This window comes from Oncorhynchus nerka, linkage group LG22, assembly GCF_034236695.1.
Source record: "Oncorhynchus nerka isolate Pitt River linkage group LG22, Oner_Uvic_2.0, whole genome shotgun sequence".
NCBI lineage: Eukaryota > Metazoa > Chordata > Actinopteri > Salmoniformes > Salmonidae > Oncorhynchus > Oncorhynchus nerka.
Genome location: NC_088417.1, coordinates 69,333,386 through 69,356,797, shown reverse-complemented (window position 1 = coordinate 69,356,797; position 23,412 = coordinate 69,333,386). Strand labels below are relative to the sequence as shown.

Sequence of the window (23,412 nt, the reverse complement as noted above, 5' to 3'; positions counted from 1 at the left end):
CCGTAAGGCGATTCAGAGGGTACTGCATAAGGCCCAGTACATCACTGTGGCCAAGCTTCCTGCCATCCAGGACCTATATACTAGGCGGTGTCAGAGGCTGGCCCAAAAAATTGTCGATGACTCCAGTCACCCAAGTCATAGACTGTTCTCTCTGCTACGCATGTCAAGCGGTACCAGAGCAAGAAGTCTAGGACTAAAAGGCTCCTTAACAGCTTCTACCCCCAAGCCATAAGACTGCTGAACAATTAATCAGATGGCCACCTGGACTATTACATTGACCCCCCCCAACTTTACCCCTACCTACATGTACAAATGACCTCGACTAACCTGTACGCCCGCACATTGATTAGGTACCGGAATCCCCTGTACATATCCTCATTGTTATTTTATTGTGTTACTTTACATTTTTTACTTTAGTTTATTTGTAAATATTTTCTTAACTTAATTTCTTGAACTTCATTGTTGGTTAAGGGCTTGTAAGTAAGCATTTCACGGTAATGTCTACACCTGTTATATTCGGTGCATGTGACAAATACAATTTGATTAGATTTTGAATCTACAGTTCACTCAGCTTTACAATGTGGGTATTTTTTAAACATTTTATTTAACCTTTATTTAACTAGGCAAGTTCTTATTTACAATGATGGCCTACCCCGGCCAAACCCTAACCCGAACGACGCTGGGCCAACTGTGCGACGCTCTATAACTGTAACAATCTACTATTTTTGTTTTCTTTTGATGGAGGTTTGTTCCTTTGATACTTTGCCTCAGATCACCGTTTCACCCTCCCTTCCTCCATCCCCCCTCACATCCTCCTCCCTACTTCTACCCCCCCCCCCCATGTTTCCATAGAAATGGGTTGCCAGTAAGAAGGTGGGTTGGGGTTGTATGGGTTAATTGGGGTTAGGGTTTATCAGTCCTCGTCCACACAGATTGTACCCCCCATCCCACCACCCTCCTGGTCTCCAGGGTACGCCTCTGAAAGAAACCAGCCTCCTGCTGTTTACCATGTATCCCTCCACAGGGCTCGCCTCTCAGAGAGAGAAAGGTGTGTGTGTCACAAAGGTGTGTGTGAAGTGGTGGTGTGAAGTCATCATACACATGATGGGCCCGGCCTGCACATTTACACATGCACGCAGCACAGACATATAGACCACCAAGTCTCTGATGTATTTGGTAAATGTGCAATACCTCATGTAATGTTAATTAATGTCAATCATCCAAAATGTTTATAGTGTGACCATATCTTATTCATGATATCATAACACTGTGAAATCACAACATCTGTTGTCCGACCTATGTTTATTTTTTTATGCAATGACCCAACAGTGTCCTCTAGTGTATGGATTATTACAGTAGTTCTTAGATTGTATCACAAATTCAGCATTTCACCTCATAAATAAAGATTGGGGGAATATTCTCTCCCTCTGCTACAAATGTTCCAATATACAAATAATTCCTTTTTATTTCTAGTTGTTCGTTTATGAACATATTTCACATATTTTAGCAGGTCAATATTTCAGGATGTTTCTGCTATTGACTTTAGAAGACTTCAGGATATACTTATAAAATACATGCATTTTCCATATTTATAAATGGTAGATTTTCTCAGTTATAGAAAAATATCAGTTTAAAAGAAGATTAAGGGATTGCAGAATATATGATATTTTTTAAATAAGATTCACTATACAAATCCTAACAAGACAACATTAATTTCCAAGGCAAACAGTGCTTTGTATACAGTATTTATTTAAGTGTATCAATGTTGAAAAAATTGAAAAGACCCTGATGTCATCCAAATGAATAGTTTAATCATAATTATCTGTATTGACCTCTTCATTTCTGACTACTAGGCAACAGCTTGAAGAAATGAAATACCAACTTTACTATGTCTTTGAGTTCACTAAAACTAGCCTAAAAGTGTTCCAGCACTAAGTATTGAAAACATGATAGGTATAGTTATCTTGTTTGGCTTTGAGGCTGAAGCTGTAGGTTCCAATTCGCTTCCTGTGGCTGAAGAACAAGGAAGAGAGACTCCCGATAAAGAGGAGGAATAGTCCTATTCCCAGTAAACTGTAGCCCACCAGACGAAGAGTATCAGATCTCTCTTCGACGGACACTGCCAGAAAACACGTCAGAATATATTAACTCCACTATATGTACAGTTGATCATCCTATACATCATGTAGCCTCGTACAAACCATCCTGAGCCTTTTTCTAAAATGTGTTATTAGATTGGAGAACACATTAGGAGGGATCTTAGACCATTCCTCCATACAGAATCTTTCCAGATCCTTGATATCCTTCGTCTACCCTTATGGATTGCCCTCTTCATTTCAAACCACAGGTTTTCAATGGGGTTCAAGTTTGGATATGAGATGGCCATTGCAAAATGTTGATTTTTTGGGGGGTCAATGAACAATTTCTTGATGTGTGCTTGGGGTCATTGTCTTACTGGAAGATCCTGTATTTGCATGATTTATTTTATATATTCTTTTTGCTCATCTTTATCAAGGGTGCCAATAATTTTGGACTTGGCTGTCTATGAAATTATCAGTAGCCTAGTCATCACATTGTCACAGTATAGCTTATTTTGATGCAGTCACACTTTGAAATGTATTTACTGTACCTTTGTGTGATCTAAGCAATGGTCCACAGGATGCTTTTGCTGTTCCAATTAGATTGGAGAATCTTTCTGTCCGCCCAAAGCAATCCTGACAAAGGAAAAGATTATGGAAAGAGAACAGCATTGAACTACACTGAACAAAAATATAAACGCAACATGCAAATATTTAAAAGATTTTACAGAGTTACAGTTCAAATAAGGAAATCAGTCAATTGAAATAAATAAATGAGGTCCTAATCTATAGATTTTACATGACTGGGAATACAGATATGAATCTGTTGGTCACAGATACCTTTAAAAAATTTAGGGGCGGGGATCAGAAAACCAGTCAGTTTCTGGTGTGACCACCATTTGCCTCATGAAGCGCAACACTTCTCCATCGCATAAAGTTACTCCATATTGGCGGGAACTGGAACATGCTATTGTACATGTAGATCCAGAGCATCCCAAACCTGCTTAATGAGCAACATGTCTGGTGGGTATGCAGGCCATGGAAGAACTGGGACATTTTCAGCTTCCAGAAGTTGTGTACAGACCCTTGCGACATCATGCTGAAATATGAGGGGATGGCAGCGGATAAATGACACAGCAATGGGCCTCAGGATCTGGTCAAGGTATCTCTGTGCATTCAAATTGCCATCGAATTTTTTAAAATTGTGTTCGTTGTCCGAAGCTTATGCCTGCCATAACTCCACCATGGGGCACTGTTCACAACGTTGACATTTACCATCTGCCCCGTACTGTTGAAACCGGGATTCACACGTGAAGAGCACACTTCTCCAGCATGCCAGTAGCCATTGAAGGTGAGATTAGCCCACTGAAGTTGATTACGAAGCCGATCTGCAGTCAGGTCAAGACCCTAGTGAGGATGACGAGCACGCAGATGAGCTTCCCTGAGGTGGTTTCTGACAGTTTGTGCAGAAATTCTTCGGTTGTACAAATCCACAGTTTCATCAGCTCTCCAGGTGGCTGGTCTCAGACAATCCCGCAGGTGAAAAAGCCGGATGTGGAGGTCCAGGGCTGGCGTGGTTGCACGTGGTCTGCGGTTGTGCGCCGGTTGATGTACTGCCAAATTCTCTAAAACGACGTTGGAGACGACTTATGGTAGAGAAATGAACATTAAAATCTCTCACAACAGCTCTGGTGGACATTCCTGCAGTCAGCATGCCAATTGCACGTTCCCCCAAAACTTGAGACATCTGTGGCATTGTGTTGTGTGACACAACTGCACATTTTAGAGTGGCATTGTATTGTCCCCAGAACAAGGTGCACCTGTGTAATGATCATGCTGTTTAAGCTTCTTGATATGCCACACTTGTCAGGTGGATGGATTATTTGGGCAAAGGAGAAATGCTCACTAACAGGAATGTAAACACATTTGTGCACAACATTTGAGAGGGAAAGCTTTTTGTACGTATGGAACATTTCTGGGATCTTTCATTTCAGCTCATGAAACATGGGATCAACACTTTACATGTTTTGTTTACACTTTTGTTCAGTATAATTAAACATTCTCCAAGTAGAGCATTTTTCAAGAGCCTCTAGGTAGTCATATCAAAAGGGGTTGAACACAGTGGTTAAATTGAACTGGAGATACCCGGATCAAAGCGAGAGCCAGGCAGAGCCGGGCTCTAGCACCTTATGGGAGTAGGATAAAAAGTAGTAACCCTAACCCAAACCCTAGAATAGTAATACATTGTACTTACTGCAGTAACACTAACCCTAATTCTAACCCTAATCTTGGCATAATCCTTTTATTCAACCTGCCAGAGCTTCCCCACCTCCAAATACCCCATTTAACCCCTGGTTGGACAGTAAATCTAGACATCAAAGTAAATACTGTATATTTGAGTAGTACAGTATGAATAAATCTGGACAGATGCTCACAGGCTGGCAGGTGGCCGAGCCAGTCTCGATACAGATCTGAATCTGGCAGTGCAAGTAGATGACATTTAGGTTGATGTAGGAGAAGATGCGAAGAGACAGGCGAGACTTGCTGGAGTTGCCGTTCTCCACGACTGTGGTGTATGTGTTTGGGAGGGGACAGCTGATAAGAAAGAGAGAGAGATTACCGGCACAAAGCTTAGAAAGTTCCCAAACACATCTGAATCTTCAAGCAAATGTCCATCCTCGGTTGGACAATACATATAAATGTTATTCTATTATATGCCACGGAATGAAAACCTAGCATCTAAGCTAACTATAATAGGGCACCTTCAAAAGCATTTGTAGAACAGACCTGTTTTCCAGAAAAACATAGGTTGTTGGTTCTAAGGGGTTGCTGGTCTGGGTGGCCCAGCACTTGTTGATGACCACTTTGATCTGGGAGACCGTGGAGTCAACGCTGACCTCGACCACAACGTCCTCCTCAGGAGACAGGCTGTAGTTCTGGGGTAGGGATGACATTCCATTCAGGAGCTGAAATGTCACGTAGAACGGCCCTGAGCCCATGACAGCATCATTGATCATATCATACCTGTCAATACACCATAAGATATGATGTAAATAAATAGCTAAATATATCATGTGACCATAGTGACATAGATAAGGTAACCATGGCGCCTGGCAGAGCGTACCCTGCGGTGCTGTAACCAGAGGAGATGATGATGCTCCTCCTGAAGGTACACATGATGGGGACCTTCAGCCATACTGTGGGAACCCTTGTAGTGTCATCAGGCAAGTTGTACAGATTCACCTGAGCAGTGTAGTGAGTGCTGTTCTGAAGGTCAAAAGTTAAAATGGGAAATTAGTTATTTTATTTTCTAACAGACCATGAGGACAGTTCAATCTAGTTTGGTCATCCAATACCTGCACCTACAAGATACCATGGTCACAGGCTTCATGTTTTTAATGTATAGAATAAATGGTACATAAATAATGACATTTTAACCTGTTAAATCCAGGTCTGTTTTGTGCATTATAGAATAACCTTTTATTTAGCCAAAACACACCAGAGACTATGCTCTTTGTGACACAAGGGGGCAGTAGGTAGCACCCTCTAGCCACTGACTGACAAGTTTACCGACTCACATATAAGAGCTGTGTGTTACACTCGTCCCAAGCCACCGTCAGCTGGACGTGGCTACTGTTCCCTCCGTTCACGCCACACTCCTGTCTCCCTAGGAACAGGGAAGAGTCCCCAATGTTCCCCGACCACAGGAAGTCCCTGGCCACTGTCACCGTGATGGCACTGGCCCTGCACTCCACTGAGATGGCTTCCGTATAAGAGACCAGAGGAGCCAGAGATGTAGGAGTCTCAGGCTGCAGACTGGTTTTGATGAGACCGCTGGTCAGTTTTGTAGGAACTTCAGTGATGGTTGAGGTTGTAACTGGCGCCATGGTTGTGATTGTGACTGGAGTTTTGGTTGAAACTGTGTTGTTGATTCTAACTGTATTGTTGACAGTGGTTGTAACGGGTGCGTTCATTGTAGCTGCATCTGTATTGTTGGATGTAATTGAGGTTGTATTATAGGTGGTAGTGGTTGACACTGTATTGCTGGTTGTAACCGGAGTGTTTGTTGTGGTTGCGGACATAGGTGTGGTTGTGGACATAGGTGTGGTTGTGGTCAAAGGAGCTGTATGGAAACAAAAAAAAAGACAATTACAGTTTGAACTGTAGTGAACTGATTAGGCAGTGTGAGACGAATACTCTAGTAACCATATCCAGATCTGAATTTAGACTATCAAAAAAGTGAAAGCGATTACTCCATTTTGTCTACCTGAACAGACCCGTCCCGGCCTAGAGGGGTTAGAGTCCGTGAATCCATCCAGACAGAGACAGCTGTAGGAGCCCCAGGTGTTAGTGCACTGGGCCCATGGGGAGCAGTCCATGTCCCCTGTACTGCACTCATCAACATCTGTTGAAACAGCAACAACAATCTACCATTGAATATCAGGTTAACAGTTTATGCAGATTGGTATCACTAAATGTGCTCTCCATATAATGCTAACAGAGTTATCTTATTTCATATTCAACCTATATTTAAGCAGGAAGTCACATTAATTCAAATAATAATTTTCAAGAAAGGCCCATTGGAGAACCTGGCACATTATCTTGTACACATCCTTTTATCAAAGTCTACGTATTCTTACAACTGTACAAGGTTAAGACAGCGTTACCATCTATGCTGGTGTTGTTGCTGTCAACAGTGTATCTGGAGCTGTTCTGTAGGGCCTGCATCAGAGCAGAGGACACCTTCAGGATGTCCAAGGACTGACTGGGTGTGAAGATGATGGTGAAGTTCACTACTACACTGCCGGGGGCCAGGCCTGTGATCTGAACCCTCACATCTCCTGAGTTTACCAGGGCCAGAATATCAGGAGGGAGAGACTGGAGGATCTGTGGGACAGTTAGAGGAGACAGTGTGTTCGTGTCTGTCATTTGATAGAAACAACAACATGTAACAACTACAAAACATGTTTAAGTGTCTTTCATTCATTCCACGTTCTATAAGTGAGGACAATGACAACATTCAAACATTCAACATTTGTAAAAATTCAAAAAAACATTTGTCAAAGCAGCCGTTGTGTGGAAGTCTCCTACCTCTTCCATAATACTACGACTAAGATTCTGATACATCTGGCTAGTAGGGTCCAGCAGGGCATCAGTGAACTGCACATTGGTCAGGTGAGCTGTTGCTCCAAGTGTCTGTGCAGCTGTGAATTGGATACACACATCCAGCCAAAGCACTGTAGTCACTAGAACAGTTTCATATCTGCTATAAGAGTCAGCATAACGTGAAAGTGCTTTCGTAAGTGAAACCAAATCATATTGCTGTGTCAGTGTGTAATGAATAATAGAGGGCTTTCCTCTTGTCCTTGTTCAGATGGCTTTGGCTAGCAGCATAGGGCACACCATATCAGCCTCCTTATGCATAAAGCACATATCGCTAAAATGTACTGCATCAGTTTAAGTACGCACACATTTTAAGTGATATTGACATAACAAAACTGAAAAAGATGACAGAAAGTTTACATTTTAAACACATTCTTTACATGGAACTTACCAGTCTTAACCAGCAGGCTGGCCCCCTGACTCCCATAGGGACAGGAAATGACAGTAACGTTGTGGAGAACCCCAGGCTTCAACAATGTCACCTCCCAGACTGACAGCCCCGTCTCCCAGCGTCCCCTGACCTTTGACCCCTCCATCAGCACCACCAGAAAGCTAAACCCGCTCTGGGATTGGCCAGTCATCCAGGACACGTAGAAGGATGAGCCAGTGACTCTGGAAGCCTGCAGGTTGGTGATGGGGGCGGGGTCTGGGGGAGAAGGGAGACAGTAATCAATCTCAACTTCTATGAAATATAATTGTATCAATTATCAATGACTTTGTGAGTAAAAATTTTTTAAATTATGATTATTAAAGATGTATGTGGAGCACTTTGGAGAATATTATGCAAACAGCCTCAGGGGTTCTTAGAAACAGCAGGGGAGTCATTGGGGGAATTTCTATCAACAAAATATTAGAAGTGATATTTAAAAAAGTCCATATGCTTAAAACTGTTGCCGTTGTACAATGTATAATCGGTGTGTTATTGATTTCCATACAGCATGTGGATGGAGATGGTGGTGATACACTCAGGGACACCACCAGAGTGGGCTCCAGGCTGGTTTGTGGCATAGTGCTGATCTGCTGGTGATGTGTCTGCCATGCCGGTACAGAGGGGGCCGAGGTGGAGAGGGTTGGGGTTGGAGAGTTGGGGTTAGTGGTATGCTGGAGTGAGGTGGAACTACTCCAGGATGTGAGAGCTGTACTGATTTCAGGCCTGCTGGAGGTCAATACAGTACTCGAGGGTGTCACTGCGGTACTGGTCTCAGACCTGTTGGAGCTGGCATTAACTGGGTTATGTGTGGTAGCATCTATATGGGTCGAGCTCAGCATCATGCTCCTGTTTGTGGTTGTAGCTATGGCTGTTGGGGTATCAGTAAAGCTGGAGACCCAGGACTGATAGCTGGTACTGTTGGGTGGCAACTCTGTAGCATTGGCCCACCAGAACATATGAGTGGCATTACTGGGCACTAGTGAGGTCACAGGGTCAGCAGCTGAAAAGAGAATGAACAGTTTGAGTGTTAGCTACAAACTTTTACATCTTTCCATGAATTTCATATAACCCAGAGTAAGTACACACCACTCCCTGTCCTTACCTTGGCAGTGTACCCCTTTGTTGTTGGGGTTGAGATCAATTAATCCTGGATGGCAGGTGCAGCTGTAGGAGCCCTCTGTGTTGGTACAGTCTGCCTGACGTGAGCAGCTGCTGAGAGCGGCATGGCTACACTCATTCATGTCTGAAAGGACAGCAGCATAATGTGTAGTAGATACTGTGTACAGGATATACATTATTCAGTGTGTGTCTATTCGTTTTGTGTGTGTGTGTTCGCACTGGTGTGTGTTTTTGTGAGTGTGTGTCAACGGCCAGTTTTCCATTTCCAGAGGAAACATGTCACAGATGAGTGTAAAGAGGAAGTGGAGGCAGAGTGGGACACCGTGGTGTTACTGAGTCAGCTTTTCCTGAGCAGGGTTTTCAGTAACAAGAGAACAACTCTAACACACACATCATTATATCCACCAGAAAACCCTGTGTGTTTTACGCCCCACAGTACAGTACAGTATCCCCTTACCTTCAACTGACACTGAGGTGACTTCCTCAATGTGTATGAGAAGAAGGTGCAGCTTTGTGGTCGTGTTGGACAGGGACAGAATTTCAGGGGATCTAATCAGCAGAGAGGAGGAGGTTCTAAATGGCCATATAGGCCAGGATCTGATATAGTATACAGAGACGTCATAAGAGTCCAGCGCTCCAGTCACCTGTAAGCCAATACAGAATGGTCATGGCCTATACTGGGCACATACAGTGAGAAATATAGGGACCATTTAATGGACCATCATTGAGAAGAACATAGGGAGATACAGGAACCTACCACAGAGTGCAGCAGCCTTGTGTGGTTCAGGATTCCCCCGTCCATGGATATCAGCCACTGGTAATCTATCTTCGCTGTCACAGTGACGTGAAAGCACCAGCTTCTACTGCCTGAGTGAAATAATTAAGAATACTAGTATGTTTACAATATAATTTTCTGTGACTGTACTATACAATGAATATACATATGAGGAGCGGCACCCGAGAAAGCATTTTCCACCACCATTAAATAAACACCAAATTATGGAATTTCTCATGGAAGAATGGTGTCTCATTCATCCAATGGACTTCCAGACACTTATAGAATCCATGCCAAAGAGCATTGAAGCTGTTCTGGTTCGTGGTGGCCCAACACCCTATTAAGACATTTTATGTTGGTGTTTCCTTTATTTTGGCATTTACCTGTATATCTTTGATCACTATGAAGTTGATCTGGGATCTGTACTTACCTGCAGACTGAGGGTCAGTACAGAGAGAAAGGCCTTCTCTCTGGCAGCACTTTTTCCAGCCTGGGCAGTCTAAGTCCCATTCACACCCTCCACTCCTGGGTGCCTCCACAACACCCTCAGGACAGGACCCTGGCTTAGCAGTGAACTCTCCACTTCTGTTCATAGCTTAATCAATGAGAGAGAGAGAGAGAGAGAGAGAGAGAGAGAGAGAGAGAGAGAGAGAGAGAGAGAGAGAGAGAGAGAGAGAGAGAGAGAGAGTATCCGATTAAATGTTTACAAAGAGCACTGTAAATAGCAAACTATAACTGTGTTCTTGGTCCACAGCCCCATCTAGTGTTCTTTGTTAGCTGCTCCATATAAACAAGTCTCCATGACGACTGGTCCTGATAGTATTAGGGCAGGCCCATAGTACTGATGAACATTTCTTACACTTTTTAGATACTTCTGTGCTCTCCTAAACATATTTTCTCTTCATGTTGAACAACATGAGGAGGCGGCAGGGTAGCCTAGTGGTTAGAGCGTTGGACTAGTGACCGGAAGGTTGCAAGTTCAAAACCCTGAGCAGATAAGGTACAAATCTGTCGTTCTTCCCCTGAACAGGCGGTTATAACCCACTGTTCCTAGGCCGTCTTAACTGACTTGCCTAGTTAAATAAAGGTGAAATTATATATATATATATTTTTAATAATCCTAAAATACAAGCTAGAATACTCACGTAAAGCACAGTAGCTGCCCACTTGTTCATAGCCATCACAACACCTCAAAACGTCTTTGATGACATTCATGTACTCAGTCCGATATGCCTTTTTGTAAACTGTGACCTCACACATCTTCCAGGGTAGCCAGCCACCACATGACCTCCTGACCGTGTAAGAGATCTTATAGGACAACACTTTACTCACCACCGTGCTCTCATGTCGAGTACACAGGTGGTAGCTGGACATAGACAGGTCATATCCTGAAATACAGGAATAGTTATATTATATATCTAATGGAGACTATCCATGTTTTTATGTTTGCAGAATCTAAGACAAATGGGCAGGGTATTCCAAAAAAACAGTCACAAAAACATAATATTGGAAAATAAGTATTTGCAGATCAATGTTGCATAAATAACAGAATATATGAACTCAAACAAATAACAGGTTTTCATTTCCACAACTGCGAGCATTCATAGGAGTGCCCACAGCCAAGGAGTGCCCACAGTATCAATGCAGGTACAGTAAATGCAGGTACAGTAAATAATTTGCATAGGGCTTCTTGTACATATTTACAAAGATATATAATGGAACATGGTAATAAACAGTAGAGCATACACATTATCATATTGATTGTGTCATAATTTAATTTGGCTTATTTTCCTACCTTCAAACAAAGTGTTGTGTCCCCTACAGAGGTCCAGAAAGGCCGTGGCCAGACAGAGAAAGGACATCCAACTCATCTTGAATACATAAAATATGGCATGCATTCAAGGACCTTGCTGCACGTCCATTTTCAGAGCTGAGTTGTTGGTAACGGTTCTGAGTTTCTTTCCCCTCATCATCCACACCCCTTGATCACCTTCTCCCTTGCTCCCACAGTCCCAAGTGTAACACACTGCATGGCAATATGTAGAATCTAGATGGAGAGATTATACAACTACATGGAGAGGGTGTATTCATTCACATTTGGTTCAAGTGCCATTTCTGGAGTCAAATTGATTCCTTTGTATGTTCCTATGTTTCTGTATGTTTTGACAGAGTATTTCAGGGATTTAAAACTACTGTTAATCCCTAACTGTGGCAAATTATCACCCCAAAAAGTTATAATATATAACCATACAAGCATTTGTACACATTTGTAGTTTTGCTTTTGTGTACTGGTTGTGTTATGACCTGCCATGGTACTGTCAGTGCCAGCAAACAACATGGTGGCTGTGAGATGAGAGCAGCAGTGTCTGTCCCAGGTGACTTGGTTTCTACTCAGGTCCCCATGGCAGTGTTTACTCTCATATCCTCACTCATCTCCTCACCCACAGCCTCCGACAGGGAGGCAGGCAGGAGGGGTATTGATTTTGTCACATTTCCCTCAAAGACTGTAATAAAAAATAAAAAATGTTCCACCCCTTCAGAAAAAGATCTCTATATCCTCTGGAATTTAAAAGGTTTACTCATCACAGCACATTCCTTACTGGCTTGGGGATGTTCTACATCTTGTAATTCTAATGTGATTTGAAATTTAACCATCAGTAATAGGAATGTGGTGGCTCAACCTGAGTGGCACAATAACCATTTGAAGGTGTCGGCATCACATTATTTAGTTCCACAGATGATGGTACTGGCCATCATCTGCAGCACCACAATCACAGTGCCTCACCCTCAGTTTCAGGTTGTTCTATCCAGTGTATGCACATGCACTACATATGCAGAAATATGTGGAAACCCATTCAAATTTGTGGATTTGGCTAGTTCAGCCACACCCGTTAGTGACAGGTGTCTAAAACCCGAGCACAACCTCCATAGACAAACATTGGCAGTAGAATGGCGTTAATGAAGAGCTCAGTGACTTTCAACGTGGCACAGTCATAGGATGCAACAATTCCAACAAGTCAGTTCGTCAAATTTCTTCCCTGCTAGAGCTGCCTAAGATCACCATGTGCAATGCCAAGCGTCTGCTGGAGTGGTGTAAAGCTCGCCACCATTGGACTCTGGAGCAGTGGATACGCGTTCTCTGGTGCGATGAATCACACTTCACCATCTGTCAGTCCGGCGGGCAAATCTGGGTTTGGCAGATGCCAGGAGAACGGTACCTGCCCAAATGCATAGTTCCAACTGTAAAGTTTGGTGGAGGAGGAATAATGGCCTGGGGCTGTTTTTCATGGTTCGGACTAGGCCCATTAGTTCCAGTGAAGGGAAATCTTAATGCTACAGCATACAATGACATTCTAGACGATTATGTTCTTCCAACTTTGTGGCAACAGTTTGGGGAAGGCCCTTTCCTGTTTCAGCATGACAATGCTCCAGTGCACAAAGCAAGGTCCATACAGAAATGGTTTGTTGAGATCGGTGTGGAAGAACTTGACTGGCCTGCACAGAGCCCTGACCTCAACCCCATTGAACACGTTTGGGGTGAATTGGAACGCAGACTGCAAGCCAGGCCTAATCGCCCAACATCAGTGTTCAAGCTCACTAATGCTCTTGTGGCTGAATGGAAGCAAGACCCTGCAGCAATGTTCCAACATCTAGTGGAAAGCCTTCCCAGAAGAGTGGAGGCTGTTAAAGCAGCAAAGGGGGAACCAACTCCATATTAATACTCATGATTTTGGAATAAGGAAGTTTGACGAGCAGGTGTCCACATACTTGTGGTCAAGTAGCTTACCTTAAAGTATTCACATATACACACAGATTGTACATACATGTCAAAATGAGGCAATAGCAGTGCCACACCTTCCATGATTGTTGTCATTCATTAGATATATAAAAATAAATTAACATAACTAGTAATAAGAGCAAAATACATTATGCATTTCCATTCAGTAATTCCACATAAATCAATAGTAGGCTATCTGTCTATGGTTTTAGAGAATCACATTCTCGCCTACAGAATATTGATACTTTGCCACTGAGACAGCAATGTTGATCTGATAGGAATATGTTTTTTTTTATGTTAATTCCTATTGCTTCCCAATGAAATGTTTAAGTCTCAAAGAACGAAAATATGACCTGCCACTTTAAGAGGTTTAAATTAGCCTGTCACGTCCTACATTCCCGCCTACGGGTATAAAGCAGCCTATCAGAACGCAGCACACGTGACGAGCGCTGTATTTGATGACCTCATCCCTGGAGTGGGATGACGTCAAGTTCAAGATGGATGGAATCACGACTACCACACACTCAACAGAATTCTGATATAAATTCTTGTTCGTGTGCTCCGTGGGAACAGAACGAAGACATAGGGGTAAGTTTAGAAAACCATAAAACTACTTTGTTTAGACTATCTGGCGGTAGTGCCTTATATTGAAGTCTTCTTTGGAGAAAATGTTTTTTTCCTGACGTAACTCAGAGGGGGTTGTTTCTTATTTTTATAAGCCTCACGAGCAACTGCCCTATGTGTGCTGTAGATGCTGCGTCTGCGCTGTAAATGAGGGCGAAAATACAGTAGCGGGTGTGTGCGCGCACACACTCACTGACCACGCACTCGTTTCTCGAGGACTGGGGTTTGATTGTGTTTGATTGAAAGTCCTGAATCATTCTCAGAATGCGAATTTCGGATGCAACTTTACTCTTTCGGAAACATTGTAACACCAAGTGATCATGTGATATCACTGCCAGCAACAGTAACAAACAGACCACGCAATGCGTTATTTGTTTACATTTTCATTCACCAATGTATACCATAACGAGGAAGATACTTGCCAGAGCGATAAAACCAGTTTCATGTTTAACGTACGTGTCATCAGGAATTTAAGCCACGTCTCGCATATGATCTAATGCTTGCTCCCCTGACTTCCCATCAGACACATTCTATGGGCGCGCAGCGTTATAAACTTTTCTGATATGGAACGTGTCAGACACGTTTATTTATCATGTGAAATTGATATCCGTGTCCACAGTTATGTGTGTGTGGAACGGAATGAACGCTGCCTGCGTCCCTGCAAAATATGACCCCATGGCATGCCATGTCTTCTGATTTAAAGACATGATGTAATCGAAATAGAACCTATAAATGCGCATGCGTCATGTTATTTGCGTTTTACCACAGATGGGCCTAGATACATTAACTCCTACCAGTAGCTGATTGATCTAAACTACTCAATTACATTTAACTTACTTTTATTCAAAATTATATGTGTTTTGGTATTCTAAAATGAAGGATTTATATAACGAGAAATAATAGTATTTTCACTAATATATTCATAGCAATCAGTTGGCACAGACTGCATAGCAAAATAAATACATGCTTTCATCTGTATCTCATTCATACTTTTCTGAAACATGGTGAAATATGAATTTGCCATAATGCTATTAGATTCTTATACTTATCGCAACTTTTCTGCTGTTATATATTTCTTCAGATTCGATTTATTTGTTTGATTTTATGTATAGGCCTATACATTTTTTGGTAACTTTTTTACTGAAAACATGTGAATCAAAATGCGGGTCTTGAAATAAAAAGGATCTCCTTTTTGTTCTTGCCTTTCAGCCAGAATGGAGAGTCTGGTGCACTACAGTAATCCATCCCATGGCCTCTCTGTGCTGGGGGTGCTCAATGAGCAGCGCCTGAGGGGGCAGCTCTGTGACACAGTCTTGGTTGTGGGGGATCAGCGGTACCAGGCCCACAGGAGTGTGCTCGCCGCTAGCAGTGAGTATTTCCAATCACTGTTCACACGAAGGGAGTCTGAGCCCCACAAAGTGATACAGCTGGACTTCTGTGAGCCTGACGCCTTTGAGATAGTACTGAATTACATATACTCATCCTCCCTCTTCGTGGACAGAGGCAGCCTGGCAGCCATCCAGGAGCTGGGCTACAGTCTAGGAATCCCTTTTCTAACCAACATTATGTCAACAAGGCCGCATGTGTCCTACTGCATCTCCAGAAAAAGGCTGTCCTTCTCAGAGGACGATAACGACATCCAGCTGAGGAGTGTCATTGTGCGCCAGAGCCGAAGGGGTGATGCTCCCGGGGCCGGACGCTATGGTTCAAATGATCAAGGAGAACAGACTCAAGCTTCAGGACACAGGAAACCAAACGAATCAGCCAGGAACACTGCATCCAATCCCAGAAAATCAGCTGAAGCAACTGGTGAGGGTTCTGATAGCAAGCCCATCAGTTCATATGCCTCCATCTTAAAGGGGAAGACATCACACACAGGGTCATCAGTAAGGCCACAGCTCACCTCCTCAGTCTCCTTCAGTGAATCTCCAACAGTCATGTTACAGTCTGATCTAAGCACTAAAGAAGAGGAGGAGGAGCAGAGGCTCTACAGATCCAAACCACAATTTCAGGGCCAGGTAGGGGAGCCTAGTCAGACCATTGACAGGAGTGGCCCACTCATAAAAAGCCTGCTGCGCAGGTCCTTATCCATGGACAGTCCCATCCCAGTCTTCTCCCCCACACTGGAGCTCAATAAACTGCAAGGCCGAGAACAGTCTGTTGTTAAGATGGTGGCAAATACAGAGGAAGAGATTCAGACAGAGCACAAACAAAGTGTGAAAGTAGTTCCGTCGCTTCTTCTCAAGTCAAGGCACCACAGTAGGCATGATAAAGATGAAACTCCAGGAAAGGAGTTCCATGTGAAGACTGAGCCTAGCAGCCCACTGTCTGACCCCTCTGAGATCATTAGGATCACAGTTGGGGATTCTCTACCAGTTAACCTCAAAAACAATGAAATTAATTTTGACCAAGACCCTACTAAGCCATTTTCTAAACTCCCTGGAAAGAGAAGGGTGAGGAGAGACAATCGAAGGTACCCATTCAAAAAGTCTAAAGGGGTGAACGAACATGATTTCCCATGTGAAGATGACGATGACAATATGTCAGAATTTGTACCTCACAACTCCAACATGGATGACAATGATGATGACTGGACTGATGATCCCAGGAAGAGCAAGATGTTTAAATGCTGGATCTGTTTGAAAGTGTTCAGATCCAATGCTGGATTGCACCGTCATGTTAACATGTATCACAACCCAGATAAGCCATATGCTTGTGACATCTGCCACAAACGCTTCCACACCAACTTCAAAGTCTGGACCCACTGCCAAACCCAGCACGGAGTGGTACAAAACCCTGCATCATCCTCCAGCTCATTCGAGCTGGATGAGAAGTTTCAGAGGAAGCTGATTGATATTGTGCGGGAGAGAGAAATAAAGAAAGCCTTGCTCATAAAGCTGAGGAGGAATAAGCAGGGTTCGCAGTCTCAGGTATTTGCCAAAAAAGGTGGCCTGAGGTCCAAGTCAAATTTGATATGCCCTTACTGTGGGAAATTGTTTGTGTTTCTCTATCAATTCAAGCAGCATTTGAAGACACACCCTGCGGAGAGAGACAACCAAGAGACTGAGAGAGAGAGCGGTCTCTGCCAAAAGGACCAGCCCAGTCAGAGAGAGAACACGGACACAGAGGTTTACTCCTGCAGGCTGTGCAATGAGAAGCTGTCCTCTCTCTTTGAGCAGGGAGACCACGAGAGGGGCTGTCGACACGCAACCGTGTGCCCTTATTGTGGCCTCCGATTCTCCAGCCCAGCGGTTAAAAAAGAGCATGAAGCACACTGCAAGTACAAGAAACTGACCTGCCTGGAGTGCATGAGGACCTTCAAGTCTTCCTTCAGCATATGGAGACACCAGGTGGAGGTTCACAACCACAACATTATGACTGTTAAGGAGCAGCTGAGCCATCAAGAGGAGAACAATGGAGAGGTATCTGACCACCTCGGAAGGCCTCTCCATACCCAGGAGTCTGTGGGAGTGGGGAGCTCCAGAGAGGACATCATCGACAGTGACTCCTCAGGTCCGCCTATGTTGGACTCTGAGGATTCTTCATCATTCGTGCCCGAGGACCTGAATGCTAGCCAGTGTCACAACGAACATCACGGCGAGCTGACCGTGAAGGATGAGCCCATTGAGGAGGCTGTGAGCGAGAGGGAGGACATGACGTCCGGGGCCTCCGTCGAGCCTGAGGAGCCAGGCGTGTGGCCATGCGAAAAATGTGGCAAGCTCTTTGGTGGCCACAAAGACCTGGAGCGTCACCAGGAGCTGCTGTGCCACATCAAACCCTTCATCTGTCACATCTGCAACAAGGCCTTCAGGACCAACTTCCGCCTTTGGAGCCACTTCCAGTCCCACATGTCAACCTCCGACGAACCTGGAACGAGAGAGGTTGATGACAGGCGCCCTTTGTCTCCCTCCCCCTCACCACCACCAGCGTTCACACATGCAACTGGATGTCCTGCCCCACAAGTTTTTCCACCTAAACCAATGGAGGCAGATACAGTGGTAGCTAAAGCTGTGGTAGCAAAAGAGAAGGAGAACCCTGGAAGCTCATCGTCAATGCCCAGGACCAAGAGGCCAGAGATGGACAGATCACACAGTAGCCCCCTACCCAAGATGGATAGTGTGGATAATTCCCTCACCCCTCAGGAATCAGAAACCCTTTTTTACCATGCCCCCACTCTCTCTGCCCTCACATTTAAGAGGCAGTACATGTGTAAGCTCTGCCACAGAACATTCAAGACTGCCTTTAGTCTTTGGAGCCACGAGAAGAGCCATAGTCACATTTAAATGTGTCTCACTCAAACACCTGTACTCTGTTTTGAGCCTCTGAGATGATACTTTATGCTCACAGCATCGTAAGAGATCAACTACAACTCAGCCGGCACAAGAAAGATTTTGAATGTATCTATTGCTGTTGGTAGTTGGCTTTCCTTCATGTTATCTTTTCCAGTGGCCATGTGTCATAGAGGTGAGAAAGTGAATGTCTGCAATGAACTGCTATTTGACTCATCAGCTCCTTACAATAGTTGCTTTGTCTTTGATATTGGATTTACACAGTACTGACCTATTTCAGATAACTCCCTTTCAGTTTGCTTTACCTATATAACTATTTTTGGGGGATTCAAGAAAGTGCTTTATTTAGGAATTGCTGTACTGTACAATTCAAGAACAGTTACGTGCTTTTGCATGTTGTGAATTTGTGTTGATTGATGTGTGAAGATGACATTATGAAGATGATATTAGTGGCCTCAGGCATCATGTTTATTGATATGCACTTTGCAATTCTGTTCAATATTTACATTACATATAATGGTCAAATTACATTGATTTAATTTCAGTTATGTGAATCTTTATTTTGGATCATCTGCATTCCATTAACATTTCAGCTGTAATCTGTTTTGTACCATAAAAGTATGGTTTTCATATTGACTATTTGTGTTAATTCTTCATTCTGATTTTGTCATTGCCCCAATGATATTTCATGTAGATTATACAAGTTAACAAGACCAAAGACCAGTTAGATTAGCAGGGGGATAAGAACTGGAAACGCATGCATTATTTCAACTGACACTTTTTTTAGTTATTGTAAATCCTGAGTAAAATAAATCATTTCTTGTTCAATTTTAGCTATCACTCATTAAATTACAGATTATCATTAGTGGATTATTGTGTAAAGAATATGGAAAATATGTACTTTTGGGAAAGGAGTTTTGTTTACGTTCTGCCCACTGGGTGTGGTGTATGGTAGATTTTGTTTTTAACTATTAATTTGGTACACAACAGCACACAAGCGACTTGTAGAGTGAATTTGAATGGATAAGAGCATGCGTATTTTACTCTCTGTCGGCTCAATACTAGTATGATTAACTGTGAAATAGTTTGAGGTTGATAAATACACAAGTAATCCTATGAATTGATTGCATGGCCTTAGCATATGCATCGAGACAATTTTACAATAGATCTGTTAAAATGAAGCACAGTCAGTGTTTTTGCATATTAACTTTTTTTACATGGATATTTAGAATGGTTTTACAACCAAGAGCCAATAAATGTGTGTGTGTGTGTGTGTATATATATATATATATATATATATATATACACATACAGTACCAGTTAAAAGTTTGGACACTTACTCATTCCAGGGTTTTTATTTTTACTATTTCCATATTGTAGAATAATAGTGAAGACATCAAAACTATGAAATAACACATGGAATCATGTAGTAACCAAAAAAGTGTTCAAAAAATATATTTTACATTCTTCAAAGTAGCCACCCTTTGAATTTGTTAACACTTTTGCACACTCTAGTCACCTGGAATGTATTTCAATTAACAGGTGTGCCGTGTTCAAAGTTAATTATATATATATGTATATAATAATTAAGAACATGTGAAAGCAAGACTGTTGCCCCTTGGGGGGGGGATTTGGAAAATAATTCCCTGTCCTATAACAGAGTCAGAATTTAAAGTGTGTATTTTGGTTGTTTAAGTGTATACTTTTTGCTGTGGTGGTGATGGCTTCTTAATTACACATGGAAAAGGGATTTTGAAATTCGGTGGTTAGGTTCAAACAAAGTATATATTTATATTTGTGCTCTGGATTTTATGCAAGATCATTAAAAAAATAAATTGAGTGCAAAGAAATTAAATATAATTTTGTGTATATGGCAGCGTTTGTATAATTGTGTACCTATAATTTGTTTGTTTATGAAAATACATACTTTTAGTATTACTGTGCTATTTCTGCAATGATTAATATTTGTATGGTTGCTCTACATGAACAGCAGTTTAGTTTTTTTCTACAGTTTTTGTGCTTGAATTTTTTTCTGTAATAAAGAGTTGATAATTCAGTAGCTGCCTTGATATTGAGTGTGTATATTGTTTGTATTGTGCTTATAAGAAACAAACACCCTTTAATTAGGGCTGGGAATTGCCAGGGACCTCGCGATACGATATTATCACGATACTTAGGTGCCGATACGATATATATTGCGATTCAATACTGTGATTTTATTGCCATTAGATATATTAAACATAATGCTCACCATATGTCTGCTGCAGAGGGACAAGAGAGAGACATGAAAATCAGGCATGGAAATAAGTGCTGAAAACAAATTGGCTCCCTATTTAAAAAGATGAAGTTTTGGTGCAGGTACACCCAATTAACGCCAAAAATATATTGTTCTATTGTCCAAACTATACGATATATCGTCAAAAATAATATCCCTAAATATAACTGTAACGATTCCCCCCCATCACTACCTGGAATCATGATTGTTTTCAGGAGAAGTTGGTATGTGTTTAAATTAGTCATGTCTCTAGTTGGCTTTCGTTTCCACTATGGAACGGTTGAAACTGCTGTCATGTTTGCACTAGTTGCACCATTATTAAGGCATTACCAAAGCTGTTACAGATAACAATGCAAAATAGATTAAAATGAACTAATATGACAAAGAGAAATGGTGCCAAAGTTTTTCCTTGGACAAATGGTCACTACTGTGGGTCACAGATATGTTTTTCAAACTGTTTAGCCACTTGGACAGTGGTGACTCATTTTTTGGCTGTAACTCTGGAAGTGAATTTGCTGTCTGCTCTGTGGCCCTTGAGAATATAGAGACTGGAAATGCTTTGCTCTCCATTATTGTACAAGGTCATCCTGTGAATGAAAAATACATGATTGGAGAGGAAACCTTTGCAACTTAGATGAGGAAAAACATCCACACAGCTGCATGGCAAATACTGCTTTTGAATATAGCATCTGGCCTCTCAACCTAAAAAATGCCTTGACTGTTTAGTGACTAATTCTTTATTTGAAGATTTCCTCAACATCCTTACAACTTCACCTGTCTGAAGCTGCATGTTTGGTATACAGTATACCACAGTTTCTAAATGATGTATATTATATATATACTGGGTGTGGTGTATGGTAGCAATACTAGTATGATTAAGTCTGAAATAGTTTGTATGAGGTTGATAATTATCCCAGAGAGGCAAAATGGCGAGACTTCCCGGAATACTTGCGAAATAGACCTTACAGACCAGGTTTATATCGAAGGAGTGCCTATGAATTGAAGGCCTGCACATGTGCAGTTCGGCACGAGATTACCTTTATACCTGATGACGCATTTCTGTGCATGAACTAGCTAACATCGCCATGACATTGCCTATAAGTGTGATCTGGGATTTCTATTGTCAGTAGCGACACATCATTCAGGGCCAGAGCCCCACGTGTTTTGAACCCCACCTGTTTAGCTATGATTTTGGCTGTTTTGCATGTTGTTTTGGCATTAATATGTGTCACATATCAGTTTGCAAACAATGTAAAAAATATATAAAAAATAATAATTGAGTTAATAAAGCCGCATACAAACATGGTCTCTTTTTGGCTTTCTTGAGTTTGGCAGCTCCAAAATGCAGATGTTTCAGCCCAGCTCAATGCTTTCTGCGTAGGGGTGGTAATGTTCTCTAGTTGCGTCGTAATTGGCTCAGTGTTCTGTCACTCATAGGGATGCCACGTTATTGCAAAATCTATGGGGAGAGCTCAAAAATTCAAGCCCAAGGGGTGCTGTCATAGAGTTACATTAGAAGTGCCCATGCAAGAAGGCTCAAAGTCATTGGCAACAGATAAAATGATGTCAAATCACAGTAGCTTTGATTGGACTGATCATGTCAACATCAACTTTCAAAATCTTAGTTAGCAATCTACTTAGCAGTCATCATCATGAATCAAGTCGACAATCTACTGGCAAATCCTTTTAAATCCTTGTCATATGATGATAAATTATAGATAAAACGTATCGGTGCTCATCGACCATTGGACATTAACATTACACAACAAGTTGGAAATGGCAAATTCAACAATGAGTGGTTTGGAAAAATCAGTGGCTAACTGCAAGCATTGCAAAGCAATCACTAGCCTGCTATTCAGTGGAGTGGATGTGTGGTCCAAGTCTTTAAGAATCTCTTTTAAGGGTTTATTTTCCAAGCTTAAAAGGATAAACATTGGCCATGCTGTCAATCCAGCATGACTTCTGCCACTTTCAAAACAACTAGAAACTCAGAACTGGAAAATCTCAGACTTCAGTGAGTTCAAGACAACTGGGAATTCGGAAAAAAAACATGCTCTGACTGGGAAAATACGTTTTGAACAGTCATGCAACTCTGAATTCCAAGTCGGAAATTCGGGCCTCTTTCGAGAGCTCCGACCTGAAGATCACTAACGTCTTGATTCTACCTTGTTTTTTCCGAATTCCCAGTTTTCTTTGAAAGCACCATAAATCCAGAGAATGCCAGACTTTTATGACAAAATTTGCTCACGAAAGACCGCCGCACCACCTTCCTGTTCAAGTGAGCATAGCACAATAAGGCAAGTACAAAAATGTATTGTATGCTGCTGCATAAATTATGTAATATGCCAGGGAGATATGTATACTGTAGATAAGAAAGTAATACTAAGTGTATGTTGTGTAGTAAGCTGTTAGTAGCCCATGTGCCCCACCCTAATAATTTGGGCCATTTCCCCTCATAATTTAGCCTACTGTTCTGACTTGGTGGTGCACATGTAACCTATAGCCTGTTTTAGAGAAATGTCATCATTGAATATTGTAAGAATTTCAGTGTCTGCTTATATGCCCCCTTTATTTACCCTATGGTTCTGACTCTGTGTACAGGGAGAATACTGTAAGAACGGCCCATGTTCTGAATTTTGTCATCGTACGTTTAAAAAGTGCTGAACAACTAGTTATATTGACTATGTCCGTCTTAACTCGCCCATTGTCTTAATCGAAATTACGATTGCCATTTACCCTCTCGCCGTCCCCTTATGCCATAGTTTGTACATCTCAATTGTCAGTAGAAACCACATTTGTTTAAGCCAGTCAGCCATATGTTTTTTTAAGGCAGTAAATGAGGCTGAATGAACTGTTTCACTGCCAGACAAGGCTCCGCTGA

The 23,412-nt window shown here is 42.2% G+C and overlaps 2 protein-coding genes across 5 annotated transcripts; one reads left to right on the top strand and one right to left on the bottom strand.

The window, feature by feature from the left end:
- Positions 1–1,285: 1,285 nt before the first annotated feature.
- Positions 1,286–11,500, bottom strand: LOC115105561 (uromodulin-like 1). 4 transcript variants are annotated; one of them, XM_029627737.2, is made up of 17 exons: positions 11,361–11,500; positions 10,711–10,953; positions 9,996–10,160; positions 9,548–9,657; positions 9,248–9,434; positions 8,774–8,914; positions 8,177–8,671; positions 7,633–7,887; positions 7,170–7,282; positions 6,746–6,965; positions 6,346–6,483; positions 5,657–6,201; positions 5,203–5,345; positions 4,866–5,102; positions 4,514–4,673; positions 2,630–2,714; positions 1,286–2,119 (listed from the first exon to the last, which is right to left on the bottom strand). In XM_029627737.2, the coding sequence occupies exons 1-17, from the start codon at positions 11,461–11,463 to the stop codon at positions 1,932–1,934; spliced, it is 3,528 nt and encodes a 1,175-aa protein (XP_029483597.2). In that variant the 5' UTR covers positions 11,464–11,500; the 3' UTR covers positions 1,286–1,931. The 4 variants fall into 4 exon arrangements, with proteins under 4 accessions (XP_029483597.2, XP_029483598.2, XP_029483600.2 ...); XM_029627738.2 differs by lacking the exons at positions 1,286–2,119; positions 2,630–2,714 and having other exon boundaries at positions 4,588–4,673; positions 4,866–5,014; XM_029627740.2 differs by lacking the exons at positions 1,286–2,119; positions 2,630–2,714; positions 4,514–4,673 and having other exon boundaries at positions 4,810–5,014.
- A 2,323-nt stretch (positions 11,501–13,823) lies between these two features.
- On the top strand, positions 13,824–20,312 carry LOC115105560 (zinc finger and BTB domain-containing protein 21). The gene is given in 3 exon segments (XM_029627736.2): positions 13,824–13,892; positions 13,895–13,931; positions 15,177–20,312. Coding segments are annotated over 3 exon segments (3,180 nt in total). The 3' UTR covers positions 18,251–20,312.
- The last annotated feature ends 3,100 nt before the right edge of the window (positions 20,313–23,412 follow it).

Coding starts and splice junctions, on each gene's coding strand:
- LOC115105561 (XM_029627737.2), bottom strand. CDS start 11,463: ATGCATGCCATATTTTATGTATTCAAGATGAGTTGGATGTCCTTTCTC. Junction 10,954..11,360: donor ACACAACACTTTGTTTGAAG/GTAGGAAAATAA, acceptor CCTGTATTTCAG/GATATGACCTGTCTATGTCC. Junction 7,283..7,632: donor CAGCCTGCTGGTTAAGACTG/GTAAGTTCCATG, acceptor TCCAATTCACAG/CTGCACAGACACTTGGAGCA.